Source organism: Astyanax mexicanus, chromosome 3, assembly GCF_023375975.1.
Source record: "Astyanax mexicanus isolate ESR-SI-001 chromosome 3, AstMex3_surface, whole genome shotgun sequence".
NCBI lineage: Eukaryota > Metazoa > Chordata > Actinopteri > Characiformes > Acestrorhamphidae > Astyanax > Astyanax mexicanus.
Window position 1 is genome coordinate 54,218,759 of NC_064410.1, and position 17,185 is coordinate 54,235,943.

At 35.7% G+C, this 17,185-nt stretch overlaps 3 protein-coding genes across 4 annotated transcripts; 2 read left to right on the forward strand and 1 right to left on the reverse strand.

Moving 5' to 3' along the window:
• Window positions 1-154: 154 nt before the first annotated feature.
• On the reverse strand, window positions 155-4,549 carry pdap1b (pdgfa associated protein 1b). Its single transcript, XM_022683367.2, is given in 7 exon segments — window positions 155-1,823; window positions 1,930-2,013; window positions 2,015-2,081; window positions 2,539-2,657; window positions 2,734-2,835; window positions 3,258-3,349; window positions 4,197-4,549. Coding segments are annotated over 7 exon segments (537 nt in total). The 5' UTR covers window positions 4,210-4,549; the 3' UTR covers window positions 155-1,763.
• Window positions 4,532-8,151, forward strand: bud31 (BUD31 homolog). The gene is made up of 4 exons (XM_022683368.2): window positions 4,532-5,029; window positions 6,036-6,158; window positions 7,542-7,708; window positions 7,872-8,151. The coding sequence occupies exons 1-4, from the start codon at window positions 4,936-4,938 to the stop codon at window positions 7,920-7,922; spliced, it is 435 nt and encodes a 144-aa protein (XP_022539089.1). The 5' UTR covers window positions 4,532-4,935; the 3' UTR covers window positions 7,923-8,151.
• A 1,044-nt stretch (window positions 8,152-9,195) lies between these two features.
• Window positions 9,196-15,399, forward strand: cpsf4 (cleavage and polyadenylation specific factor 4). 2 transcript variants are annotated; one of them, XM_007247829.4, is made up of 8 exons: window positions 9,196-9,852; window positions 11,339-11,389; window positions 11,473-11,625; window positions 12,021-12,116; window positions 12,714-12,807; window positions 12,916-12,988; window positions 13,102-13,272; window positions 14,593-15,399. In XM_007247829.4, exons 1-8 carry the CDS (start codon window positions 9,750-9,752, stop codon window positions 14,659-14,661), a joined length of 810 nt encoding a protein of 269 aa, XP_007247891.2. In that variant the 5' UTR covers window positions 9,196-9,749; the 3' UTR covers window positions 14,662-15,399. The 2 variants fall into 2 exon arrangements, with proteins under 2 accessions (XP_007247891.2, XP_007247890.2); XM_007247828.4 differs by having other exon boundaries at window positions 9,200-9,852; window positions 13,099-13,272.
• Window positions 15,400-17,185: the final 1,786 nt, after the last annotated feature.

Sequence of the window (17,185 nt, forward strand, 5' to 3'; positions counted from 1 at the left end):
CACTTACACATACTTCATGTTCGTTAAACAAGTTGGTCACACATTTTTGCTTGATTTTACATTATTTAATGCATTACTGCTGCCACATGACTGTCTGATTAGATAAAAGCATTAATGTGTAGATTTATAACCCAATAAAATGATCCACAAGACGTTTTCCTGCAACTCTTTTATTTCATAACTTGCTGTATTTAGAAGAGCTGATGTCAGTAAATGCAAACAGGCTTTACAATGGATACCTCTTTACTCTGCATCATGTTTAGCATTATTTCTGTGTTGCTGTAGCATGTTTGTTAGATGGTCTTCTGCTTCCAGGTTTCCTACTCAGTGTATCTGTCCATAAATGATCCCATGGATAATGTCAGGATTTTGTTAGGTGGTGTATGAATCATTAGGTTATTTACAGAGAGCTTTGCATCAGTATACATGATGTTCTTGAGTGTCTGCACATAGAAACATATCAATATATTTATTGTCCGTTCTATCAGCTTCAATGAGCATATAGGAGCATTTTGTAGTTCTGTAATTACAGACTGTAGTCCTGTTTTTCTGCATATTTTATTATTATCCTCCTCTCACCATGTTCGTCAATGGTAAGGACCCCACAGGACCACCACAAAGGAAGTATTTCCTGTCTCCCACTCTTTGATATTTACATATCTTACTTCACTCCCACCACTACTGCACATTGTTTCTGTCTCATGTATGTCTATTTGTGTCCCTGCTGTATTGTACACATAGTGTCTCCCATTTTTTTTATTATATCTACTATCTGTACTTGCTGTAGAATTTGGGAAGGAGAGTAACATAATTTCAATCCTCCGTACGTCCTGTACATATGCAGTATTGACAATAAAACTACTTGACTTGACTTGACTTGGCAATCCTCTCATCCCAGCCTAACACACACTAACACCTCATAAACCACCTCCATGCCAGTACAGTCACTGCAGTGCTGAGAAGAACGACCCACAACCCAAATAATAATAGCTGCTTTGTGGTGGTCCTGTGGGGTCTGGACCATTCATAGAACTACAAAGTGCTCCTACATGATAATTAGAGACAATAAAATAGACAGTGAATGTAGAAACACACAAGTGGTGTAAATGCTATGGTTGATTGGTGCGTATATGCATATTAAGAACAGCCTTTTAACCTTTTTGAAGACTTTAAGGGCTTCAACAGCAAACAAGTACAGTAGACAGTAGCAGAACGAGAGATCCAACAATGAGCGTATATCTCTTAATAAGCAGGAAACTTGACCTTTCACTGATGCTTATCTTTTCTAATACATTGCAGGAAGAGAATAATATCGCCCAGACATCTCTCTAATTCCAGTTCACCTGCAGCAAAAAAAACTGATTATCATAATTTTGCATCTTACAGTAATTTACTTTGAGAGCGCAGATAGAAAACTCACTTTTACATGACTTAATAGGTTAATAAATATATATATGTAGTATCAGAGTAAAAGTATCTAGGCATTGTAAATTAGCCACTTTGGTGAAAACACCCCCGACCTCTGCTGGAGCATCAATCTTAAGCACTGACTGACTATCAAATGCCTACTTTAAAAGTTAGCATTCAAACTGCATAAATAATTCCTTTTCAGTGGAACTTTGCATTGTAATTTCTTACAAAGCAGAACAACACAATCAAACCTGTCTTCAAAAATAGTAATGTCAATATATCTGTGTACTGTACTGTCCCACAAGGTCAATACAACCGTTCAGTTTCTGATATTTCTTTAACTCTGTCTTATTTTAGGGACAATGTATGAAGTCCTTTTGTTGCTGCAGCTGCTGCCGCTGCTGCTTCTTTTGCTGAAGAGAAAAGAAAACACAAAGAAAAGAAAAGATAATAATTAAAAAAAAAACATATAACATTTATAATATTACAATATAAGTGTTTCAAACTTTAAGAATTTACCTTTCCTCTCCTCATCTTTTTTCTTTGCTGCCTCCTCTCGCTGTTTTCGAATGATAGCAAGCCGAGCAAGATCTGCTTTGGCTTGATCTGTCTTTCCTGCCAAATGCATCTTCATGTATCTTTCCTTGGCCTTCTGCTTTTCAATTTCTTCTCTGAAGTGTAAACAGACATGTTTACATATAAAGACATACAATAAAACAATAACAGCAGATGAGGCTGCACAATATATATAATTTCTGTATAATTATTGCAATATGTACATACACAATAGTTACAAGGCATGCAATATCATATGCAGTAGCATCATTAGTTTGTTTGATGCTTAATACAAAGGGAATATTTTTCCTTAAACGCAGAGGCAGATTATATTTACCCAATATTAGGAATGCACTAAATATTCAGCAACCAAAATTTGATAAAGGACCAAATCATTTAAACCAAACAATTATGTTTTCTGACTAACCCCCCCGGTCCGATCACTGATATTCATTTGTGGGGCCAACATGGAACCTGTGTATAAAACATTCTGGTTCCTAGTTGGCTACCCATACAGGTCCACATAGGCATGTTATCTGGGATCTGTTATTGATCCAGCTTTATAGGGCGTACCTTTCTCTTCTAGAGAGCTGCTTGGGTCCCTCCAGTTCAATCTCTGTAACTTTCTTTGACTTCTGAGCGACACGATTGGGGTTTTCTATTTCTATTAAACCCTCCACACCCTTCTTTTTCTAACAGAAAGAAGGAGAATCGTCATAAGATAACTGGTGCTACAGAGTGCTACACAAAACAGAGACGGAATCTTACATCAGAGTCCTCCTCATCACTGTCCTCTGAACCTGACCCAGCAGGTTTGTCCTCTGTTTGGTTGTCATCATTCACTGTTGCTCCATCTGCCTCTTCTTCAATCTGTGCAAAGGTTTCAAATATATATATATATATATATATATATATATATATATATATATATATATATGTTTATTATAATACTGCGTATATAGACATTACATAAGCAATCCTCTATAGAATCACTTCTCTCCATCTGAGGTTTCCATGACACAAATAAAAACACGTTTTAACTCTCCAAAATGTCAGCTGACAGGCTTTTTGACGTAAAACCTTTTTACATTTAGCCTTTTCTGGTTAATATGTGAAATACTTTTATTCAAGGCTTTTGAAGGATTTTTTTTTATTTTCATTGCAAAAAGTCAGTTTGATGAAAACAACTTGCTGAGAAGCAAACATAAATGAATTGCATTTAGTTGATGGAAACTCACCTGTTGAAATGTAAACTTAAATGTAACTTTCGCAAAATTAACATTGCAACTTACTTTCTTTCTTTCTTTTTCTGCTTTCATTTGAGCATCTATTTCTTCTGGACTTGTGTATGTTCTCATTCTGCCTTTATGTCCACCTTTTCTTCCTAAAATAGAAATTGTGATTGATTTTCAAATCCATTCATTCTACATAAAACCTGCACCATACTGATATCAGCTATTGGTCAATATCAACAAAAACAAACAAGAAAGAAAATATAGTTTATTAAAGAATGGGTGATTTTAGAAAACTATTAACTGTTTAACAGCTAACAGCTGGTAAGTAGCAATGGAAATAAACTGAGCTTTGGAAATGGATTTTAAAAATAAAATGTAATTTTTCCAAAGTCTTGACTGAAGTAATGCAGTGCTGGAACAGAGGGTGCTACTGCATTCTCTACTGCAGCATTTGCACACTTACACAGCACATTCACACTTTAATCACAATAGTTAGAAATTACAAAATATAGATTTGAAGAGCAGAGCAGTGAATACTGTGTTCTACACATTCAAAAGACTCTTGGAAACTGGAGAAACTGGTACAGGAAGATGCATGTCTGGCTAAACCACATGGCAACAGCGCCTTAAACTCAGCTTAACAATGGACCATTGGACCATGTCTTAGTTTCAGCAGTGAAAGGAAGAATTAGAGGTCTGACTGAAGAAGTGCAGTAATTTCCCCCCTAATCTTAGCAATTTATATATATATATATACCTTACAGTCTGTTCCCAACATGGCAAATAGTACAGATAGCTAAACGTCAATCATTCATGTTGACGTGACATGGTTATTTTAAGACAAGAACTCTACAGTAAACTGCAAATCTAAGAATATAATAAGAATAACTACACAAACAGAAAAAAAACATTTGAAAAAACTATTTACATTAAACCAGATGTGTAATTACAGTAAGTAACTATTGACTGACAGTCGACGTATAAGCAGAGTCTTACCTCCTTTAGGCATGTTGACGATTATACAGTCACTAATTCTTCAGTTAAAGCTTAAATTGTGGATGTAAACAGCAGGAAAAGCTGTGAAATTAAAATTAGAAGCTTGTCACCCAACCCTGGTTATCTAAGTTTAGCTACCCTGGTCTGTTATGGTCGGTTCTCGCTTCGAGAAATGACTGTCAGATATTATAGTTTATAAATATAAAATAATAGACTAAAGAGATCAGATATCAGCTTTTAAACTTAAATGACAAAAAAATAAAGTAAAACTAGAAATCAGTCAGGCAAGCATGCTATCTCCTGTGTTCTCTTCTCTCACTGATATACAGACAGGCACCGTCGGGGACACCTAACCCCGCTAACCTGATGCAATAGAGCAGAATCCTGAGCAACAGTCAGCTAACACGAGATAACTACTCATTTATTCGCGTTTTAAAGGTGGATTTAAGGTGGTAGTGTTTGTGTTCATGGGGTCAGACTCGAATAGAACTGATGGTGAGGGTGTTTAGGATAATCTGGTAGGATTTGGGGGAAGGACAGCTCGATTACGCGTATTTTTGAGCCATCCTGCTGCAGGCAGGCCCCCCTCACTCAGTGACGCCGATTCAGAGAGACGGTAGCTAGGCTAGGCTAGTTTGGGCTGAGTGTGCTGTACTGTGTTTCCCTGCCGAAACAGCCCACGTCTCTCTTTTGTGTTTTTTTTCTCTATTTCTGTTTAATTTAACATTAATTTAAAGCCATGCCCAAAGTGAAGAGGAGTAGGAAGCCTCCACCAGACGGCTGGGAGCTGATTGAGCCGACTTTAGACGAGCTGGATCAGAAAATGAGGGAAGGTGAGTTCAGACCCGACGCCAGTATTTTTAGCCAACAAGCTAAAGCTAACTGTACTACTACTGCTGCTGTTCGGGGTTTGTTTGTTTAACTTCTTAACTTTGTCTTTGTTTAACTACTGTTTAAAGAACGTTTATAGATAATGTTACATACAATCGGCGATATTCAACCCTTTCAGACCCTATATCCATTGTTGTCCTTCAGAATAGACCATGAACGAGATTATAAAGCAATGAAACAGTAGCTTGGCCCCATCCACTGCAGACTAGAAAAACAGTGGTTCTAAAGCCAATGAGTGAAAGTAACAGCTAGTTTTTAGTAATTTGATGTGATTTACACCAATATTTAACCATGTTCTTTTTGGTTTATGAAATAAAAAAATAAATGTTACACACGTTTTAGATTTTAGTTAATTGAATTTATTTGCTATGCAGCTTCTATTGTAAAATATTAGAGCTTTCTTTTCTGTGTATTACAGCATTCTTATATATTTTTTTTCCATCACTGGAGATAATTCAGGTCCGAAAGGGCTAAAGAACTGCAAGTAAAGGAAAATGATTCTGGTGATGGTTCTGGGCACTTATGGTGACATAATGTAATATATATATATATATATATATATATATATATATATATATATATATATATATATATGTGTATATATATATATGTGTATATATATATATATATATATATATATATATATATATATATATATATATATGAAAAAACCATGTGGAGCATTTTCATCTCATTTTATCTTATTCTCACACCAAAGTTGTGGTCATGCTTCAGGCTCTCATTCCCACATCTTAAAAAGTTGTGGCCATGCTTTATTCTTTTTTGCATGATGTCACTTTAGGTGCAAAGGAAAAAATAAATAAATCGAATACAGAAAGGGGGGGGGGGGGGGTGGGGTTATCTGTTAATCTCTTGTTCCCTCATTTTAGGTTACTGCCTTCAATTCATCCTGAACATGCTGCTAAACATTTTGCCTTCAATCCACAGCTGAAACTGAGCCTCATGAGGGAAAACGTAAAGTGGAGTCTCTGTGGCCGATTTTCAGACTTCACCACCAGCGGAGCCGCTATATCTTCGACCTGTTCTACAAAAGAAAGGCCATCAGTAGAGGTGAGTTCAGTATAGATATCCAGTTTACCAATTTATAGTCCCGGTATAATTATAATGATATTATGATACTTTCCTTTGTGTCACTAGTTAATAACAGTCTGGTATTACAGTTAACAGTAGCAAACCTCTTCATAGACAATAGATAAATAATATGTGCATACCCTCTCATTCAATGTTTTTATTTAATTTATTGATTTATTATTATTTTGCTTACATTGTAAATTAATACCGAAGTCATCCAAAGGAAGGAACACACAAGGAATCATATGGTAGACGTAAGTGTTTAAAAAAAAAAAAAACAATGAACCAAAATACAATTTTATCATGATATTTTTGGTGGTCTTTGCAACTGCACTGGTGATACTTTCAAAGTAAAAAAATCAGTGACTTTGATTTCTAAAAGTGTTTTTTTCTTTGCCTAGTTGAGTATTTCTTGCCATAGGATGGATTAGAACATTACTCAAATAGCGCTATTCACTGTTTATCAACTCTACCTCTTCACAACTTTACAACTGATGCTTTCAAACACATTAATTCAAGTAATTAACTTTTAAGTTCAGCACAGCTGTTAACTGAAAGCCGTCCCAGGTGACTCTACCTCATAAAGAGAAAATCCAACAAAGATGTGTAAATCGGTCATTTAAACAAGGTGGTACTTTGAAGAATCTAAAATATAAAACATATTCTGGTTTGTTTAACACTTTAGTGTACCAAATCTTTCATGTTTTTCTTTATAGTTTGGATGACTTTAGAATTAATCTACAATGCAGAACATTTTTAAATAATGAAAAAATCCTGAATTGATTTTGACTATTTGACTGAACTGATTTGACCAGCAATGTACATACATAGATACATGCATAGATACTTTATTGATCCTGAAATAAATGTAGCAGCCAGTACCATTGACACAAAACGGCACACAACAATAAGGGTGGTGCAGTATAACAAAATGAGTACAATTATTAGCTCTAGATGGTATAGCTATACATCTCACTTGTTGCAATAAGGCACGAACAAATTACAAATTACAATTATTAGCTTATTATGAACAGTGCGGGAATATAAACAAGAAAAATACTGCCTCCAAATATACACGTGTAGACAATAAATAGAAAATATGTTAAAATATGCATTCGAATCTTACTGGAACTAAACAGACACTGCAGTGATAAGTAAAACAATGTGCAAGAGGTCTAGGTATCGGCAGATAAAGGGAATACTGGATAAAAATATGCATATATTGTAAAGTGGCTAGTGTTCAGGAGTGCAGGTGTACAGTAAAGTGTCAATAGTGCAGATAAAAAAAACGTATGATTAGCAGTACACTAAAAGGTTATATATTGATGTTGAAGTAAAAGTGTTTCTGTATTGTGTGCCCAGAGCTGTATGAATACTGCATAAGAGAGGGATACGCCGACAAAAACCTCATAGCAAAGTGGAAGAAACAGGGCTACGAAAACCTCTGCTGCCTTCGCTGCATTCAGACACGTGACACCAACTTCGGCACAAACTGCATATGTCGAGTTCCTAAAGGAAAACTCGAAGTGGTAAGTTAGTACGGTACAATTTTGATGTTGCTTTTAATGAGCTGCTGATTTTAGTTTTCATGTCATTAATATCCCTTTTACTATTATAAACCAACATCATGTTTAATAAAGCCTACAGCCCATTTCTAATAGTCTAATAGATTTCTCAATTTATTCCAAACAGGGTCGGATCATTGAGTGCACTCACTGTGGGTGCAGAGGATGCTCCGGATAATCAAGGGCTTGTATTTCATTTCTGGGATGTTGGGGCTCAAAACATTTTGATTTCTTTGATTTTAAAAGTGTCTGCTTGCTTTCATTCCGGATTGTCTGTAAGTGAATGTAGAAATGTTCATCATTTGTGTATTTTGTGAAAATGTCATTTTTATTCAAATTACCTTCAAAAACCTTTAAAATGTGCTCTTTACTTTGTTCATTTTGTAAAATAAAATCCTTGTTGTAAATGTTTGTGCTTTTTTTGTAACATTTTATAAAGAATTACATATACTGTTGAATTGTCAATTACATGAACATTTAACTATTTACCAGTCATCAGTACAATGAAACATGAATACAAAATACATTAATTAACTTCTATAGGAACTGTCTTTTTTAAAATGTCAGCATGAAGATTAAAGTTTAGAAAAAAATTTATATAAATTCATAATTTTCCATCTTATTATAACTACTTCCAGCATAATGATGAACCATGCCATAAGGAAAAGTCTTTCTAACTGGTTTAGTGGACAAGACAATACGTTCTGTGTTGTTATGTGGCTCTCTAGTGGGGGTTAAATTTATTTTTGCTGGTCATCTGATTGGAATCCATCAGCATCTCTGTGTTTGGTAAAACAGGAGATCCCCAGCATGAATGTATTCCTAAAGAATCAAAATGCAAAAGGACACAATATGATGTTTTTTTAAAAGTAAAAATTTTAAAGCACAGGAATTAACGTTATTTTCTATTTGATTTTAACATATTAAACACATTTACCATTTACTTTTTGCACAGGCAACATTTAATGTTTTGTAGTATGTCAAAGCAGCAGTAGCAGATTATTTTCCTTTTAAAAATATAAAATATAAAGAAATCTATTTTCAATTCAGTTTTATTGTCAATACTGCACATGTACAGAACATACAGAGGATTGAAATACATTACTCTTCTTCCCAAAGCTACAAGTACAGCAATATAAAAATTTAGACATAAAAGAATAGTATATATATAGCTAACGATTTTTTAATTCATTAATATTTTCTTTATTTTACTTACTTAACTAAAAACGTGGTTTATAAGGTCAAATCGCTTTTTTGGAAAAAGACTTTTGTGCTGCTTTGGTTTAAACAACGTGGATCTTGGGGTCCGTCCCAAACCACACTCTCTTAAGATTCTCTAAGCTGCTTAATGTTCTATACTAGTCGGTGCACTTCTAGGGGTGGTGCACTACTTATATAGGCTATGTAGTGCAGCTGTGTGCGGTTTAGGACAGACCCTACGTCTGTTACTGCTGCTTCCGTTAAAAGCGTTCATTGGACTGTTTAATCAATAACAGAGTATTTGGTTGGGCTATATTGCGACTGTATGGTATCCCAGCATATACATGATTTATATTAGCAAATCAAGACCCTCTTAAATACACTGTAAATTGTTTTTTTGTTGATAAAATCTTATAGAAGTGCGGTTGTTGGCGACCCGGTTCTCTGGGTTGTGCTGGGGTTGATTGAGCGGCCTGGCGGAGGAGCGGGGCTGTGAGTGTGCGCGGAGGGAGCGGAGCGAGGGGCGCTGCTGTGTTTATTAGTTAGCGGAATATTCTGATAGATAATCGCTATGGTTTATTAAACTGCTGCTCCTGAAGGAGGATTTAGGAGTTTTTACATGTTGTAGCGCTTGGTGGCTTTGGTTTAACTCCTATATCACACAGCCTTGTTGTTAAATTTGGTAGGTTTTTGCCTAGCAAGCTACGTGTAGCGTTTAGCCAGTTAGCAGGAGCTGCAGGGCTGTGTATGGGGGAGACTGTAAGTGCTGTAAGTTTGTTAAAAAGCACAAGAAAAGAGATTAAACATGCAGGAATTAATCGCCAACGTTGATCACCTCAAGTTTGATCTGGAGATCGCTGTGGAGCAGCAGCTCGGCGCTCAGCCCTTACCGTTTCCAGGGATGGACAGTAAGTTCACTGAGCCAGTTAAACAACAACGCTCAGTTCACCTGATAACTCAAGTTCAACCCCTGTCATTTACCTGCTCCCCCTCCACAGCTATATACTCTACAGCTATAGCGCATTATACTGTTATATATATTCTACACCTATATACTCTACAGCTATAGCACATTATACTGTTATATATATATTCTACACCTATATAATCTGCAGCTATAGCACATTATACTGTTATATATATTCTACACCTATATACTCTACAGCTATAGCGCATTATACTGTTATATATATTCTACACCTATATACTCTACAGCTATAGCACATTATACTGTTATATATATATTCTACACCTATATAATCTGCAGCTATAGCACATTATACTGTTATATATATTCTACACCTATATACTCTACAGCTGTAGCACATTTATACTGTTATAGACTCCAGGCCCTTACCTGCTTGCCTTCTACAGCTATATACCCAACAGTTTTAGCACATTTTACTGTTATATACTCTACACCTATATACTCTACAGCTATAGCATCTTTTACTTTTATATATTTTACAGCTATAGCACATTTATACTGTTATACACTCTACACCTAAAGTTATATACTCCAGTCCCTAACCTGCTTGCCCTCTACAACTATATACCCGACAGCTTTAGCACATTTTACTGTTATATACTCTACACCTATATACTCTACAGCTATAGCAGCTTTTACTTTTATATATTCTACAGCTATAGCAGCTTTTACTTTTATGTACTCTACACCTATATACTCTATAGCTATAGCAGCTTTTACTGTTATAGAATCTACACCTATATACTCCTGTCATTTAAATGCTCCCTCTCTACATCTAAATATTCTACAGCTAGAGCAGCTTTAACTGTTATATACTCTACACATATACAGTGAACTCATCTGTCCTTTACCTGCTCCCTCTCTACAGCTGTATACCAAACAGTTATAGCAGCTTTTATGGTTATATACTGTATAGCTATATACTCCTGTCCTTTACCTGCTTTCTCTCTACAGCTATAGCACATTATACTGTTATATACTTTACACATATATACTCCTGTCCTTTACGTGCTCCATTTACAGCTATAAAAGATTTTACTCTTATGTACACTACAGCTTTAGTAGATTTACTCATATATATTCTACAGTTTAGCAAATTTACTCTAAGATACAGATAGAGGATTATATATACCCACCAGCTATTTACTCTACAGCTATAGCCGGTTTCATACTTGTATATTTTACAGTAATATACACTGCAGCTAAAGCAGTCTGTGAAGCAATATACTGCAAAACTATAGTAGGATTAATAGCTATATACTTTGCCCAAATATGTACTCTACAGATTTATGTATGTGTATTTTATACTCCACAGCCAAACCAGTTTTATTGGTTTACCTCTCTGTCTACCTGTCTGATTGTGTATATAGTTTTGTTCTACTGTAACTCTGTGTTTCTCTGTACAGAGTCCGGTGCCGCTGTGTGTGAATTTTTCATGAAAGCTGCTTGTCTGAAAGGTAAGTGGTAGTTTATTTATAAAAATAACCCAAAAGCTTTTTTGGGGCAGCTTGGACATAATTAATCTGTGTTACTTTTGCAGGTGGAATGTGTCCTTTTCGGCACATCAGTGGAGAAAAGACAGTTGTGTGTAAACACTGGCTGCGAGGTTTATGCAAGAAAGGGGACCAGTGTGAATTTTTACATGAGTATGACATGACGAAGATGCCAGAGTGCTATTTCTACTCCAAATTTGGTAAAAAAAAAATCTTAACATATGGTTACTTGAAAATGTACTCACAAATTGTTTTTTTGTTGTAGCACATTTATACTGTTATACACTCTACACCTATATACCCGACAGCTTTAGCATGTTTTACTGTTATATACTCTACACCTATATACTCTACAGCTATAGCAGCTTTTACTTTTATAAACTCTGCACCTATATACTCTATAGCTATAGCAGCTTTTACTGTTATAGAATCTACACCTAAATACTACTGTCATTTAAAAGCTTTAAAAGCAGTCTGTTTATAAGAAAGTATGATGATGAGGCTATGATACAGATTTAATCTGGGCTTTTATGGATATATGTTTTAGCTTATGTGATTTGTTATTGTTTTGAAATGTGTTATTTATATTTGACAGGTGAGTGCAGTAATAAAGAATGCCCCTTCTTGCACATTGACCCAGAATCTAAGATTAAAGACTGTCCATGGTATGATCGGGGATTCTGCAAACATGGTAAGTCTGTGTACTCTAGTGGACATACATCAGGGGGTCCCGGAGGTTCAGTGTTTGGCACAGTTTGTGATTCTCCTTCTCAATCACAGATGATTTATCTTGTGTCTTAATGCCAATCTATGTTGTATGTTAATGTCATCTACATGTTGTGTGTGTGGAGGTTTCTATACAAAATTGACCTTTTATCCAGGTTATCCAAATTATCCAGTGCTTTAGAGCCCAGTGCTGGGGGACTTTATACCTCTCTAGTTGGCGTCTAGCATTGGACCTGATGTCCGTGTGTCTGTGTTTGGTGCTCCAGAGTGTCCAGATTTTGTTTACAGATTATATATGTCTAATTTCCCCTAACTCAACCTATGATAAACAAAGCACATTGTTCATGACAGATCATGGCATATTGGATTATTTCATTCTAGAGTATATCTATCTTTGTATATCTATGTTTTTTTTTTTTTAATGTTTCACACAGAAACGCTGAAATAAAATAATCTAATATATGTTGGAGAGTAAGAAATATTCTTTCACTGCAGGATAATACACCTTCCTGTATTTATAACGTATTAAACGTGTGTGAACTGTCCTGTTCTCTCATTTAAGGTCCGGATTGTCGACACAGACACACAAGAAGGGTCATCTGTGTCAATTACCTAGTAGGCTTTTGTCCTGAGGGCAAAGGGTGCAAATTTATGCAGTGAGTACAGTCCATTCTTAAATTAATTCTGTCTTAATTCATTCTGTGATTGTTTAAGAAAACCTGATTGGTATTGAGTCAGTTTTAATTGATCAATTCATTTTTCAGCCCTCGTTTTGAGCTGCCTATGGGTACGACTGAGCAGCCACCACTACCTCAACAGTCTCAGACTCAGCAGAAGGTAAACATTAATTAATTTTTTGGGACTTTGGAATGTGTATGACTTTGAAATGTGCATGACTACAGTGCAGAAACACTAATTGTTTGTTTTTGTTGTTTTTCTCCAAATAGCAGAACATGCCGAATATGAACAGATCATCGTTATCACTCATCCAGTTAACCAACTCCAACAACAACCCCAATTTCCATCAAAAAATGCCTTACATGCATGGGCCATCACAGAATCAGAACCACATGGGTGGCTCCCGCGGCCCTCGACCTCTGGACCAAGTTACATGTTACAAGGTAGAAAACTTACACTTACATTGAATTAGAAAACTGTTGTTATGCTTTAGGACAAGTATATTATGATATTGGGGCACTGGAAGGTATGGAGGGTGGCTTACAGCTAAATAATGCATTGAGTCTACATATATATTCCATGTGCAAATGGCCTATGCTATTCTGGGTATTAGGGGTGTGCCATATCGTATTGTTCATGATAATATCACCAAAAATGTAGAATATCGGTAACGATATTATACCCTGAAATATCGTCCAATATCACCCACCCCTAATTACCTAATTATCACATCAGGGTTCTACTTTTTTGCAGTTTTTAGCAAAAGAAAAATTTACACTGTTTTAAATACCCTTTATATATCTACTAGAGACAGATTATATCCATCCAGTATCATTTATTTTATTTTAATCCTGGATAAATGGAGATATATGGAATGCATTATTAGTATCATGACATTCTGGATCATTGACTTCTGTTACAAATCTAATAAAATTATTTTTGTTTTTAATATCTCAGTTAACCAAATCATATTGCATGCAACAATAAAATTCAAAATATTTTTTCTAATTCAGTGTTTTGTCATATCGGCAAAAGTATTGTTATCGTGAAAATACCATGAAATATTGTGATATTATTTTAGAGCCATATCGGCCACCCCTACTGGGTATTTATACTTGTGTGTTTTTGTGTCTGTGTCACTGCAGTTTAACCGTAAAGGAAGGAGCATGATGCTTTTACTGCCACAATGTTTAGTTACATTTTGGAGTTCATAACATGCTCTCTGTTTTGTTTGGGTTAATGGGATTTAGTTGTAGCACGTTGTACACATTGTAGCACGAACCTCGAGTGCATTATTGTGATTATACTACAGTTCCATTATCTTTGTTTATTGAAAGATTTTAAGTTAAAGAAGAGGAGAAAACATGATCTGTTTGGTTATAATCACTTTTGAAATTGAAATAGTTCTATTGCTGCTCTGTTTGTAGCTGCGCTGTTTGGCTTGTAAGTGCTGCATCATTGCTAGGTATGTTGCGGAGTAATACACTGAGAGCTTCGGTTGCAGTGCATTACCGGCTGATAATGGCACTCATAGAAAGCCCCTTAGCCAATCACATTGCAGGGGCGAAACTCACTGTGGTATAATATATACTATACCACTGTTCGTTCCGACCTTCTGCCTACGACTGCAGCACAGCAGTGCCAATATTACATGTTAGAGCACTCCCTTCCGTATATTATTGCTGATTATAGTGATATTTTAATGATACTTTAAATACTTTAATGTTCTTTTTATTGACCTGTCATTTTCTACTGTGTTGCAGTGTGGGGAGAAGGGGCATTATGCCAACAAATGCACAAAAGGACACCTGGCATTTCTCAGTGGACAGTAGTATTCATCTGCAGCTGCTGGAATTTCCTCTCACAAGTGCTATGAGGATTGGAACGACAGCTTTTTGCTGGAAAGCTTTTGGAGGGTACTTCAGTTTACACTCCTTACCAGGAACACGTGCACTGAGTGACTCTCTAAGAGGGCAGATAATCTCAGCAGGTAGAATTCAGTGAATAATAAAGACCATCTGATTTGATTCATGCAAACAAATCTTTCTGATTTCATTCTGAGTTCACTATTATTATATATTGAGGGGAAACGCCTATTTTAGGGTGACCAGTAAAATTTGCATTATAAAATAAAAATATCATGGGGCTGTAGAAAGCACATCCCTTACTGTGGTGTTTTCTTTTTCATTGATATCTCTTTTAATAGTGTGAATTCAAGTCTCAGTCATTCTTTTGGGAAATTCCACCTAATCTAATCTGAATTGCTTAATCTGAATTAGATGTGTTGCGTGGATTACATGTCTAAGGCTAGACATGTGGCTATCCCACTAATGGATAGCACGCACTGCTACACACTGGCCTTTTTTGATCGCATCTTTGAGAATCAGTTTCTGGACTTGAACGTCCAAGTCACAATACGTTTTTTGAAAATTACCTAAGAGTCTGTTGTGAGCCTTCTTTCAAAGAGATGAGTCTCTTTTCTGGATCCAGGTGGATTTTGATTATGGAGTATAGAGTAGTTTTGTTGATGCATTTTGTACTTTCTGGTTAATAAAGATCATAAGAAATAATCAAGAACACTGTGATTGTTATTATACTGTTTTTGATAAAGAAGAGTTTGTATTAAGCAATGTGATTAGGTCTGCACAAGATGCATTGTTTCAGCATTGCCATCGATTGCAGTGTGGAGATGAATAATAGTAACATTGCAGGAGGTGTAATGTCATATTTGATAATAAAAAGAAAAAAAACATTGTACTTATTTTCCACTACATGTAATACCAAACACTACATACCAAAGACAGATTACATCTGCCCATTATCATTTATTTTGTTCAAATGTTGGTCACAGATTGCAATATTAATATCATGTCATGTTGGCTCACTGACTTATGAGTAAGTTCAGGTGAAACTTATACTTTTTATTGTTCAAATATACAGCTTTGGGAAAAATTGTGGACAGTTCTCCCAAATTATAAATAAAAATATTGACATTTAGAGCATTTATTTGCAGAAAATGAGAAGTGGCTGAAATAACAAAAAAGATACAGAGCTTTCAGACCTCCAATAATGCAATGAAAAGTTCATATTCATAAAGTTTTAAGAGTTCTGAAATCAATATGTGGTGGAATAACCTTGGGTTTTATTCAGTTTTCATGAATCTTGGCATGTTCTCCCCTCCCCCAGTCTTACACACTGCTTTTGGAAAACGTTGTCACTCCTGGTGCAAAAATTCAAGCAGTTTGGTTTGATGGCTTGTGATCATCAATCTTTTTCCAGAGCTGTACATTGCAAGAATTGTTTTTTTCCCAATATCGGGCAGCCCTAACAGTGATTCATATTAGATTATCCAACCTTTTTTATTACAATACAGTTCAACCCCCACATTTAACCCCCTACAGCCACCTGTAGGTTGGTGGCTCAGCACTTAGAAAACTGGGTTATTGATGACAAGATTGTGGGTCCATTACTCCCACTGTTAGGCTCTTGCCCTTTATTGCTCCCCAGGCACCGCAGGAATGGCATTACACACCACTCCAGGCTCTTAGCCTCACTGTAGGTCACTGTGTGTGTGTTTACTGCAAGTACAGGTCAAAGACAAAGGCCAAATTCCATCCATGTCCAGCACAAAGTATGGTCAGTTTGGAGTTGGGATTCCTGCTCAAGGGCATTTTAGGCCAGGGGGATGGACTAGTGGAAGACAAAGACAAGCATATTTACAATTTGTGCTTGGCCTCCACTTTTAAACAGAGTACAAGTGCTCTAGTAAAAAAAAGTGACTTAAGTAGAAGTTGAACTGTTCTTTAAGCTTCACACTTAACTGGAAGTACTTAAGTATTTAACATTTTTTGTACTCAAGTGTTGCAATAAATAATTCACTCAAATGTACTACTGAAGTGCTAAAAGTAAAAGTACAGGAGTGTGATACGAATTTATTACAAAATGCAGTGGAAAGTTCCCAGAGTAAAAGACGGGAGAGCGGGAGCAGCGAGGTCTTAAGAGTTTAGCTTGATCTCTCGAAGATGATGAGCGTTATCAAACACAGTGTAAGTGCAGAGCATCTACCACTCTGATTTTATTGATACAATTTTTTAATGAGAAACGATGCAGCACATAAAAATGTATTGGAGTAATAGTATGAAACTCATGGAAAATGTGTAGTGAACTGAAGTTAAAAAAAAAAGGAGAAATTATAATAAAACTTCAGTAGGTACAGCATTTTAGTGCCTAAATACAGTAGTGAAGTAGTTCTACTTTGTTACAATACATCTCTGGCTTTAACCCATACATGCAGTGAAACCACATGTACACTATATATGTACACACTTATATAAAAAAAAGAAAGGACAAAAGATA